This window comes from Falco punctatus (assembly GCF_963210335.1).
Source record: "Falco punctatus genome assembly, chromosome: 1".
NCBI classification, from domain to species: Eukaryota; Metazoa; Chordata; class Aves; order Falconiformes; family Falconidae; genus Falco; species Falco punctatus.
In genome coordinates this window covers 108,628,076-108,641,082 of record NC_137580.1, presented here as the reverse complement: position 1 = coordinate 108,641,082, position 13,007 = coordinate 108,628,076, and the positions used below count along the sequence as shown (strand labels likewise).

General features: G+C 39.1%; 1 protein-coding gene across 4 annotated transcripts in view; it reads right to left on the bottom strand.

The window, feature by feature from the left end:
* The window catches only part of PIGL (phosphatidylinositol glycan anchor biosynthesis class L), a 62,405-nt gene that overhangs the window by 48,342 nt on the left and 1,056 nt on the right, over window positions 1–13,007 (bottom strand). For all 4 annotated transcript variants that reach the window (XR_013927636.1, XR_013927637.1, XM_080384364.1 and 1 more), the window contains exon 2: window positions 9,136–9,235. Coding sequence is in view for 2 of the 4 variants with exons in the window: in XM_080384364.1 (XP_080240490.1) it covers window positions 9,136–9,235 (100 nt within the window). In the remaining 2 variants the exon portion in view is untranslated. The remainder of the gene's footprint in view (window positions 1–9,135; window positions 9,236–13,007) is intronic.

The window sequence follows — 13,007 nt, the reverse complement described above, 5'->3', positions numbered from 1 at the left end:
GTCTTCTCTTGTTGACTGTTTCAATGACAATTTCTGATCTTACTGAAGTCAATGGCCAACCCTCACTGATTTTGATCGGACCAGAAAGTGGTTCTGAGGACAGAATGGCATCCAAAATTCTACTGCTCCGTTCTACCACTTATGTAGAAGAATTGGGTTGATGTAGACCTAAAACATATGTTGTATAAAAACACAGAATTTGTACATCTACATCCTCACAAAAATCCCAATGAGCCCTTACAGTGTCTGCAGTCCAAACATTGCTATCCCTATAACAAATAAAACACTTCACTCAACATGAAAGTAACGAAGCCCCTTTTATTACTCAGGAGTGATGTCCACAAAGAATTTTTTTCTTCTATCCTGACACTGTTGTCTTCTGTAAAAGAGCCAGAAAGGTCCCCACTGAATGCCCTGCAATTATGTTTAGGGGGAGGCAAAATTATTGGGAATTTCCTTTACTCCATGGTCCTGTCCCAAAGGCCCCAAGGACACCGTACTTCTGTAGCTCATCAACTCAACCCTTTGAGCCTGCCATAGAAGGGGATGCTTTCCACTCATCCCTCAGGCACTGTATGCACTGCTTCCTCTGTTCTCTTACTAGCTGCCAGCATAGGAGAAGCCTTCTGACTTCAATGGGAATTTGGAAAACAAACCCAAGAAATTAGGATTATATTGCTGGCATTCAGCAAGACAGCGTACCGTGGCATTTGAAGCAGTCTGACAGCCTTTGACACTATGCCTTGTAATTAGAAACATTCCCTTAACAAGCTTAATAAAGGCCTTGCTCCCAAGGCTCAAATATTGATTATTTCATACATTTTCTAGTGACTGACCGAACTAGCAGTTAGATGAGGGGAACAGGAATAAACCGACAACTAATTTTAATGTCATGAGGCCCCTCGACACACTGAAACTTCTTGTCTCCCAGACACTGAGGCAACTTGGGGGAAATTACTGCAATTACCTTCAACTGATGTGGGAGTACAGGTACACACTACCTGCAGGAGCTACTTAGTGCACCTAGGATCCTGTCCTTTAGGAAAAATGGGAGTTGATGTAACTGCACTTCTCTAGCTGAATCCCCTAGGGGAGTTTGACTGAGAGGCTACGAACTTCCTTCCTCTGTTTTCCAACACAGTAATTACGTGACATATAGAAAATGCAAGTCCATTGCAGATGCAAGTGAATGATGTTTCCAAACCATGTCACAGCCTCAGATCTCACAGCTTTATTTTAACTGAGGCACTCAACATTTTGTACTGTAGCTACAATTAAAATAAGATTATGAGAACACACAAAGAAACCACACAGTTCTTGTGAACAAGGCGTTAACGCCCAATCCATTATTGTGAGAAGGCTTTTAAGAGTGTTCCCAGTAGAAACAAAAATATATTTTCCCTGAGTAAGCCGGAATGCAGAGATTCAAAAGCTTGAGCTGAATCCCTGCTACTTTTTTTTTTTGTTTTCTTCCTCCTCTGTGATTAACTTAACTGTGATTATCTGAGGTAACTGTTACTCTTTAAGGAAACCAGTTTACCATTTTCTCTTCTCTGACAGAAGACCTCAATCTGCCTATAATTAACAGCAAGGCATTTGCAGCTGCAGGTTTAAGATGACTAACAGAGATGTAACTGGGCTATCAAAGCAGGGAACCTTCTGGGGCAAAGGGGAAACGCCTGTCATTCTCGATTAGTTCCTCAGGGTGTCTATTGGCAAAACGCACTGTATTGTTCCACTGTTGAACGAGCAAAATAAATAGGTTGTTATAGTTTGTCATGTTTAAAAGGGGAATCTCGGGTATAACTGTTGAAAATAGCTTTAATCTAATGACCGTATCTTTCTATAACTTATTAGCATCGTGAAGAAATTCCACTCAAAATAATTTTAATATGAAACCCTGAATCTTATACTGGAAACCCAAAGACACTTCCTTCTGCAAGGACACAAGTGGTCTTGTTATTGCATCGCTCCAGTCAGCGTATCTGTTTGTGTTACCAGGAGACGGCAGAGCTGGGGCATGAACAATCTGCAAATTCAAGGAGGGGCCATTGAAGCTTTCTTTGCTCCAAAGATGCCTGTCTTTAACGTATGTGGGGTATTTTTAAAGGCCATTAATGAAAGAATAGTAAAAGGCATTTCTGAAGGTATGAGCTAAGAAAGAACAACAAAAAAAAAAATAATAAAAATAGGACTTCTAGTGGATTTCCCTGTTCTAGTGCATTTCCGTGTCTTCAGCCCTAGCCAGTTTTCCCAGACTCCTGAGCACAGCCTTATTTCTTTTCTTACTATCAGTTTACCAGTGCTGATGTTTTTTAAGTTGAATCAAACTTGCATCAGATTCTGGGAATGGCTGGGACCCCTATCCTCGACTTTCATGTTTTGAGAACAGTATTTCATAGTTTTTATTCTGCTAAAATAATCTTGAGCATTAAAAGTATAAATCTCAATGCTTAGTATTTTAACTTGATTTCCATGAACACATTTTGTCCTTTAGCAGCACTCCTTCACTTCCCCCTGCATTTATTCAGAGCCCTTGGCTTTTCTGGCCAGACTCTTGCTCTTAATCAAACCCTGCTGTGACTTCACTGACATGGTTTGACAGGTCTCTGTTGACATCTGAAGGAGAATCCTTGAATGTTTTGAAAAGGACCATTGCTCATTGCTCTACAGAGGTAATCTGGGGGACATGCCCCTTTAGCACTGAAAGGATTATTTTCCCTTTTGCCACAGACCTTCCCCCTTTTTGTACAGCAAGGAAGTTAATTATGCTAGAAAGCTGAGTAAGGACCTGGTTCACAGAAGCCCCAGGGAAGCAAAAGGGCAGATTTCCTTATTACAGAAAATATCTAACTTAGGACAAAATAGCTAAATCTAACTTACTGCAACACAAGCCTTTGTTTCAGAAAGCAGCTTTCCTGGAGGGCTGAGAGACATCTCAATCCCCAGAAGAGTTTCCTCTTAAATTATTCCATAGAGCAACACTTATAAAAGCAGAAGCCGGAAGGCAGACTTTGATATAATCCTTTTTATAAAGTGCTCTGATGTCCTAAAGTATCAGCATGAGCTGCCATGTGGTAAGCATTTTGGAAAAATTATCTGTTTATTTAGAAATGTAAATAACAATAGGTGGCCAAATATTTTATTGTCTTCTCAGAAAGAAAACAATTTAGATTTCAAGAATTATACTAAACAGAAGTGAAATCTGGCTACAGTGATTACACAAACATCAAGATACCTACCTGACTGACAAAGGCTTCATGCCTTCTTGTAGTATTAAGGCATGTTAGTATTCAGGATGATTATGAGTATGTTTGACTGATTCAAAAGATGTAGGTTGATTTCCCCATAATACACACTGGATATGTGACCAATTTACATATAAGATTTTCTGGTCCCACAGATGCCATTCTTAATTAAAGAAAATTCTGCAAAAAATAAAGGCCTTTACAGCATTGCTGGGATAAGTAACATCAAGAGAATCCCCTCGCTCACTACTGAAATATGCAGCTCTTCTACAATAAAGCATGCAGCAATTTTAGTCAGCACATAGATCAGCTCTTTAGAAGTAGCAATAAAATGAAATGTCAAATTATAATATCATGAGGAACTTAGGAAGACACAATGCTAACTAATTACCACAATTATTTCAGCAGAATTAAAGCTATTAAATATCAACTCCAAAACATGAAATATGAGAACAGGGGAAGAAGAAACATTGGGGAATAGTATCACCTTTCTGATCAGAAACACTTAAGTAAGATAAATACATCTAAACCAAATCCCATTCAGAAGATGACACAGGTCTGCAAACAAGTGAGTCAGAAACTGGGATGAAATCACTGACAGCTTTGCCACCAGACCTGACTGAGACCAGGATTTTATCTCTGCACTTCTGGTGACCTCAGTTTTCGGGCAAGCTTTCTTAATTGCAGTACATATTCTCACTCTACAGTTTGGATCTTGAGCCTTCATGCACTCAGCACCCTGCATATAAATCAATAAAGACATCAATGAACCACCTAAGTACAGTAAAACCCAACTGGATCAATGGGATATACTACTCAACTGTCTGTCTGTATACTTCTAAGTTTTTTATAAAAACGTTAGAATTCCCAGTTACATATTTCTTTCTCTGAAGAGTCTGAGTGTTTTTATATCTTTCTGATTGTCACAATCAGACACACGCAGTACTTATTTAAGGATATATTTTCCCATGACCTCAGAGATTCACTCTTCTGACACAGGGAGCTCATGGAAGGAAGTTCATTAGCAGTTAAACAGAGGAAGTGCAATAAAGCCTATCTACCTCATAGGGGAAAAAATGCAATCCCAACAGCAAAGAATTATTATACAGGAAAAAAAAAAAAAAAGAATTTGTGCCTTTCTGCAGTCTCATAAAAAAACCTGCAGAGAGCCTGTGATTCTGCATGGGCAGATGTCCTCTCTCCTGTGCATTGTATAATCAGAGCCCTTTTGGACTTAAGTGAAATAATAATAATAAAAAAGAGAATGGAGTGCAATTTCCATGGAAACTTGGAAACAGATGTAACATTATTAGCAGTAAGCCTTTGTACTGTGAATGGAAATTTTTCTAGTTTACATGAATCTCTGCTATTATTTTCTTTGCAGTACAAACTTGGGCCAAATATTTTCTGTCATATTAAAGATGCAAATACTCGGTTTTACTTTCTGTCCAGTACAACTACGCACAAAAGCTTCAGAAGCTGCAGTGAAATACCTGATACCTATCTTTCCATGAACCCAAAACAGATATCAGAAAAAAAAAAAAAAGAATAATTTTGGCTTCTTTTTTGCTTGTTCTCTTCAAGTGAAAACAGCTTAGAAAACACCTCCTGTTTATGTGTAATGTTACAGGCCAGTAGACAGCCAGAGAGCATTGGCAGATGTGCCTAATGTTAATGGGAGCTTAACTATCTCCTAATATTAGATCAATTAGTTACTCACTTCTGGTTTTCCATTTACCATGAAGCACAGCTTTCTAGCTCAGGAGTATGCCACTCAAAGATTAATTACTTTCAGATAGCTTTCTCAGATAGAAGTAAGTTCCCAACAAAGTACATTTAGAAGTCCAAAACCATGGCAATGACTTGTGACCTGATAACTGTTTTTGGAGACTAGAGCACTTTCACCTCACTGTGTTCTCAAGACCAGACAGAGCAACAACCAAGAAAAAGTGTAGCAGTGCCACATCAAAGACCCGCACCCAAAGCAGTCCTTATATGAACACTTTCTCTTCACCTTATTACTGAAGCATTTTTTTCTGCATATTCTGAAGAGCAGGGAAGAAAAAGCATCCCTGTGTTTCACTATCATGCAAGACCCCCTTTTTACTTGTTCACAAGCTCTCCTCCTTGCTAAGCTGAACTTTCTATTTGCCACACACCTCCAGTGCAAATCAGTTACTCAGACTTGTTCTTCTCAAGATGGAGTTCTGCCCTGCTCAGCAAGTACTCGTTTCCTTTAAGTTGATTATTTGCCCATACATTACCAGAGCAATTCAAACTTTAAGCTAAATCTGGCAGCAAAGTCTAACATACACCTAAAGAACAATAGAGCTTTTGGTGAAAACTTATGTCCTTTTTTGTTTGTTCCTATTTTTTATAAATTAGACCCTTCTGCCACCACAAAAATGTCCAGCATCTGATTTATCTGCTATTTTAGACATGTCATTGTAGTAGGTTTTTCAGTTGAGTTGGTCTGTGTTTGCATTAGAGGTATCTATACCACTCATATTTTAGCTACGCTCATTTTACCTTCACTGCAGATCTGTAGAACTATACCAGTCTTTGCAAAAATTAAGCTGGGATCATGGCACAGTAAGATAAAGCAAATGAATATCTCATTTTTACAGCTACAAGAAAGTCCACTGTTGCGGCACCTAATAAGATGTACCAAAAAGCACAGAGTTTACATTACCATTTATATAATTAATGAAGTGACTTTTTATCTTACATGAGTTTCAGACCTCATTCTCTTGCTACTCCTCCCTCTCCCAGAAGCAGGAATAATTGTGACCATACAGAAATTAACTTTGAACAATGCAAGTCCTAGTTTTGAGCTGGGCTGCTCCACGTGTTAAGCCTAGTGTGGGAACGGTAACAAAAGTGGACTGTAATACCTTTCTCCCTTAAAAGCAGCTGTTAGTTGGTGTAGTGTTGGAGCTATGATAATTACATGCCAGTTCAGGGGACAACCCTGCAAATCTTGTGCCTGACCTGTACTATTCGCAGATAGGAAGAGACCAACGATATAATCTAAAACAGTCTGGAACAGGCTGTCTGTATGCCCATCTGCTCACCTACAGTAACTGGATGCTGTGGTCCTGCATGCCCCTTTTCACTCCTAGACATGCCTCTAGAGAAAAAAAACTTTTCTGTAGACCTCAAAGCTCTAGGGCTGAAATGCGGGTACAGTTGGGACCATATTTGTGCAGAAGATTTCAGTTGTCTTTAACTGAGGTAACAAACACAGTGACAACATCAAACACCTGCCGGAGAATCAGTGCAAAGAAGTTGTCTGATTAAGAGACTGAACGAGACCTGCCCTAGGAATCCTGGCTATACTTGAGACAGTCATTGTTTAAGGCAAGGGACTGCTTCATAAGGATTTGGTCTTTAACACAGATTTCATCATAGGCTGACTGACTGAAGCTTTCTCTTTACAAATTCACACATAATTCAAAATGTCACGTTGATTTGATACCTGCCTGGCCAAGCGAGATGACAGAGCAAGTCAATCACCTTGTTTTTCAGATGGATTTCCCCTTTTACATCTTGAAAATTCTACTCACTGACTTGCCGATCATGCGAAGAAAGAGGAAGCAGCATGACTCAGCTCCACACTACAATGGCTGGAGCAGATCCAGACCTAGCAATCCTTTGGGCTTTCCTTACCAAAATACAAATCTGCAGCTTGGATAATGTAAAGCATCCAGTATTTGTGTAAGAAATGTTAGATGGGCAGCATGCCAGCAGCAGTCCTTAAGCAATGTGCTAGTTCTTTATACTGATGGAAAATTATCTTCTAAAGAGTTAGGAAGGGAACAAAAAAAGCCAAAGGGCTGTGATCTTAAACAGTGCCTACAGAAGACAAAATGCTAAAGAGCAACACCCTCCTTGACTGTACTCCGTAGACATGGATTTACATGGAAATCTAGCAGTAGATAACTTATTAATTTAGCAAGCTTCACAACATGCCATACTGGGAAATATTTCTGTATAATCTGTAAATTGCAGAAGTCATAACAGAGGCCTAGGAAAACTACTGACCTTAAGGAACCCTGGAACGCTGAGTAAGTTTCAAGACCCCTAAGTTCCAGTGCTTTGTCTAAACTGCTGGAAAATAGTACTCTAAAAACTAGCTAATCTAAAAACCCAGTGTCACCTAGAAATTATTCCTGATCCTCTACCATTTTGCTAACACCTGATCCACATATGTTTTTCATGAAGAGCACCCACACGGCAAGTTCTACAACTTGAAGGTTATTTCACAGCAATACAACCTCAGAGATAAAGATCTCAAATGTAAACTTGTTTCTTAGAACAACGTTCCACATTTTGGTCCATGCTCAGAAGTTCTGGGCAATGGGAAGGATCTGTCTGTTCAGGCATTCACTGAGGGAAATCACGTATCAGTCACTACTTACATAAATACGTGTAATACCATTAATAAAAGTAATAAAGAAGCATGATCCAAGCTATTTCTCTGAAATGGCCCTTGCCTTCCTACAGAGCAAACCGAGCATTACTTGCAAAATCAGTCCTCTGGACTGTGTGTCTGTGAGTATGACGGAGACGTACCAGGTAACTCGCATCACATACTAACCAACCTCACACTGCATCAGAGGATGAGAGGCCAGTAGGCTTCTAGGCTCTCTGCTAATTTCAAAAGATGGTTCATTGAGCAGACTTCATGCTTAGCAAAGCTTAGCAGCTTTTTTCCTTATCCCTTCCCAAAACGTTTTGGGCACTGTCATATGATTGTACTACAAAACTTGAAGTTATCCAAACCCAGTTCACGAGAAGCGAACGGAAACATCTCTTTTCATTCCAAAGGAAAAACAACTCCTATGCTGTTTTCGTAAGTGAGCTGAAAACTTGGAGAGAAACCTAAAGCTAAAAAAAGCAAAGAACTCCAGAAGTTTCATATTCTGGAGTGTGGTTTCTGTTGCCTTAGCTCAAGGGGAAATATGTTCATGGGAAAAGAGCCTGCCTGGAGCCAGATTTTTGTCAACTCTGGCTTTTCTAGTTGGTGTGGCTTTAAATCAATACGTTGCTATTAAAATTATTTCTTCATGAACAAAAATATTCTTTATGGATTGTATGATAGTTGTTTACAATCGAAACAACCACTTGTACCGTGTTTCCTAGCAGTCAGTATCTAGTTCAGCTCCTATCAACCCTAGACAGACAGTGATCAGACAATTTAAGAGGCCTTTACAATGTTAGTTCTGAGTTTCACTGATTCAAAGTGTTAAATCAATCACCTTCCCAGAAAAGTTCCTGAACGAATCCCAAAACAAAGAATGTCAGCTTTAGCACCTATGTTTGTATCTACACACAACTAAAGAAAACAACATCACACCTTAGAAAAACAGAAATGTTGCTGTATGGCTTAATTTGAAAGAATCTTACTGCCATGTTATTATGGACTGTCTTTAATACTGCAATTCACTTTTGTCTTTAGCCAGGACTAAACCAGATTATAAATATACTAGAATTCCACACTAACCCTGTGAAGACTAGCCTACAGACAAACCAGCCACAGGCAATTCAGAGAATTTGTAATTGTCTGTATAACACTGCAACAAGTGTAACAAAATGTGATCATGCTGCCCAAATACACTGTGCCAGACTCCAAAAAGTATGGTTATCGTAATTATAGATGCTATATCAACAGCGTTTAACCTAGGGATTATGATTCCCATCATACATGTGAATTGTTTCCTGCATTAATTACATTTATGTTAACAAAAAAACCTAATATGATCTTTTTTTGAGATTCCTCAAGACTTTTTAGACTAATACAGTAAGCTTGCATTGAACTTTAAAGTGAACTTCGCCCCCTCTTTAAAACTTCAATGAAATGATGTTTTAAATGGAAACCAGTTACCTGTGATCAATGATTGTTACATCGGAAGCAGGAATCCCCAGAAGAAAACAACTCTGTTCCAGTTCTTTCTTACGAATCTCTCCTTGATTGTAATAATTTCCTGAAAATAGCAAACACAGTAACACTGTCTTACAACCTGATTTCTTTCTCAAAGCAGTAAGCATGAGCACCACACCTTAAATAAAGGAACAGATATATCGCAGGGGACAAACTTCATAGTTTTTACCTGAGCAACACCCAGCTTAGCTCAGGCTAAAATGCTGAGGCAAAGTTCTGCCCACCTTGACTACATTCCTCATGTTTATTTATGCACCGAGTGTGGCTTGCAAGCCATCCTGGAGTTTATTTGGCAAAGGCACCAGAAATGAGATCAGTGGTCCAACAGTCCAGTATCCTCATCCTAAGAGTTAAAGTTAAATGATTCTGCCAAAGACATAAGAGATCTTCCAAACAACAATTCTGGAATAATCTGCTTGGGAAACTGCTTCCAACAACATGTTTGGTTAGCAAATGTCTTATTCCTTAAAACATCAACATATCTAGATCTTCCGAGTTTTTTGTTTGGCCTTTTTGTTTTATTTTGGTATATGCCTAATCCACTTCTGAACACTGTTAAATTTTTGGCAAGATTTAGTATCTTTTTTCATGAACTCCACAGGCTGACTGCACTTTGTGGGGAAAGAAAAGGAGGCTTCTAATATGTATATACATGGACTAACTGCTTACACATTATCTGAATGGAAGGCACCAATATACTACAAAACAATTGAGCAAGATCTTTCCATAAACACAGGAGAAACCGCCTTTGCAGTGAGGTGACTAAAAGTCATTACCACTGGCAAATTTCCAGGTTGTCTCTGTAAAAGAGGTTAGTGGGATCGTAGTCCACTTGTTTAAAAATAAGTATTCACAACAAATCAGTAATAATTAATCTCCTTAGAACAGCCAAAGAGTCACTCCTCCTTCACTATTAGACATGATACTGTGAACTCCCTCCTGTACTCTTAACAGCATAGGCCCACAAAGCCAAGCTCAACAGCAAGTCCAAAGTACTTGGGACAGAATTGTTGAGATAACACACGGAAAGCCTGTCCCACGGCACATTCTATACGCAATTAAAGTTTATAGTATGGTCTGGGCTGCTTCTAATGAGTGCAGCTGCCTTATAACACTAGGATACTGCAATAAAATACAGTGATGGCACTAGGATTTGAAGAAATGAGGAGTTCAGTCATAACAATCTCTGGTTTAAGACAAAGATTTTTCAGAAGTGTCCATCATTCACAGAGGAAATTCAGACAGAAACAAGTATAGCAAGCTTCACACAACTTACAGAACCAAAAGAAGATTAGAAACCTAATTTAGATAAGGCATTTGGGAAAAGTTAGACTGAGACCAACAACTAGCAGGGAAGCAGGATTCATTATCTTTAAACACTGCCTCCTTCTTCAGTGAATTATTTTCTCATCTTGCCCAGACATTCCCATATTTTTTCTTGGCATCAGCCATGCAAAGTCCATGCCAGAGCTGTGACGGCCCCTTCCAGAATGTTGCCCTGTGCAGGGCAGTACTTGCAACCCAATTTTAACTTTGAAGTAATAAAATGAAAAAAAAATACAGCTGAGTATTAATGTAAGATTCAAGTCTGTAGTCAGCTGGATTGAATTACACTGGAACTTTTTTATTGTTGTGCGTGTGAGTCATCTAAATCTAGCATTTCTCTCAAGCAGTGTTGCAATCTGAGCCATCCCTAGCAAGCTTTGTAAATTTTTCAAAGAGGAAGAAGAGTAACTAGAAAAAAACCACTCTTCCTGCAGACTGTGAGTGAATGGTTTTAGGAGTCTATGACAATGATTAGATGTGGGTTTGCTGAGGAACGTCAGCTTGGTAGTCTGCATCTCAGGTTGTAAATTCCAGCTTAAGCAAAATTAATTTAAGTGCGCACTTTCACTAGATGGATTAAATTGAGTGCGGTGGGACTCACTTTAGACTGTTTTTTTGCAAGGCCATTAACAACACTAGTGTTTTAAGATAACATACCTTGTGCTGCAATGCAGTGTGATAGCTGACTGCAGGTGATGTTTTATCCAAATAGTACCACTGTTCTCAACATACCAAACTTCTGCCGAACTCAAAGGAATAGACCCATGTTCCACAGCTTGAGAAACTTGTCAGGACATCAGGAATGTATAAATGCTAACAAGAAAAAATGGGAAGCTATTTAGAGCAAAACAGCAGAATAGCTGATGCTGCTGGACCTCATCCATGGAGCACTCAATAGAGAGGCAGCTACTACAGAGAGCAAAGCACATACTGAGGTATTATGTCAGTCAAAGATTATTCAGTGCATAAAAGACTGGGTTTTTTTTCACAGTGCTGTAATTCCAATTCATTTCTAAGTTATTTTGATTGACATTTGAAAACTGCAAGTACGATGGTTTCTAAGACAATTTCATCTAAGTGTTACAATTTGCAGAGCCTTTGATCAACTCATTTGTCATCATCAATCATACAAACAATGACAGGATGAACCATGTGAATCACCCAAAAGACTAGTAAGAGGCACAGAAAAATGTATGGGTGATTACCATGCTCAGTGAATGTATGCTCCTATATGGGCCGCTAGTTCCGTTACGAAGACATGCAAGGGCATACATAGAAGGCAGTGTCAAACAATGTTTCACGTCACTAGATCAGGAATAAAGAAAATTTAACAAAACAAACAGAAACACAACACTTATTTGGAAAGTTCTCTAACAGCAGGAGTGTATTAGCCCCCAAAACTGAAATGGCAGAGTTGCACTTCAGTAATCTCTCCATAGCTGTGAAAAAGCCAGATGGAATCCACAGACCTTTGTTCCTCAGCAAAGACAACTGAAAGCTTTGCACTAAATCTTGAATGGGAGGTATAGAGCGATCAGTAAAGCCATGACACCACTGGACTTCAACAATAGTTTAATCCCAGTCTTCTCACCTATATGGTCTGTTACGACAGAAAGCTTTCAAAACAAAACCAGAAAAGTTGGCAGTGAACTAGCTGGAGCTTTCAAAAACACAGAGAGCCCTTTTCCAAATGTAAGTAGCCATCAGTGTAAGATGTAAATGTTTGTAGTCTGAAGTACTCCTCTCAACAAATATAAATAATCTTTAGTTTTCACCCCAGGCTCATGAATTCTGGTATAGCAATATGGTCTGAAAGACTGATTAAAATGAGGTTGGTTGGTATGCACAAAAAACCTGACCAATGTAATAACTGATTAAGTATCAGTTCTGCAGAAAAAAATAACCTGGAGCTTTGGTAGATCACAAGAAGCACACAGGAGTGTCACGTGCTATGAAAAATTTTTGTCCTGGGCAAACTGTGGAGCCTGTAAGAATGTTTTCATTCTATTCAGCCCCAGAAAGCCCTCAGCAGGAGTACTGCTTCCAGTTTTTGGTAACTGCACTTCAAAAAAGATATGAATCAACTGGAAGAGTCCAAAGGAGACTGATGAGAATGATCAGAGAAAACATGATTTATAAGGAAAGACTGCAAGAAACAGGGTTGTTTAGTCTGGAGAAGATAAGACAAGAGGCAGATAACAGCCTTAAAATATGTAGGAGGCTCTACAGAGATACTGTGATTTCCATGTTCATGGCAGAGAGGAAAAATAAACAAACAAGCTTAAATTACACGAATTATTCAGGAAAAAGTGATGTGAAGAAAAGCTCAGCCAGCACTGACCCAGACCACACAGGCTGAGGAACCTCCCCGGAAGTTCTGAAAAACAAACTAGACATCTGTCTGCAGCAAATGACAACACATTGATTCTGCCTTCAGGTTGACTGACCAACAATGCAACCTCGGGTTCCCTTCAGGCCTATTTTTCTGA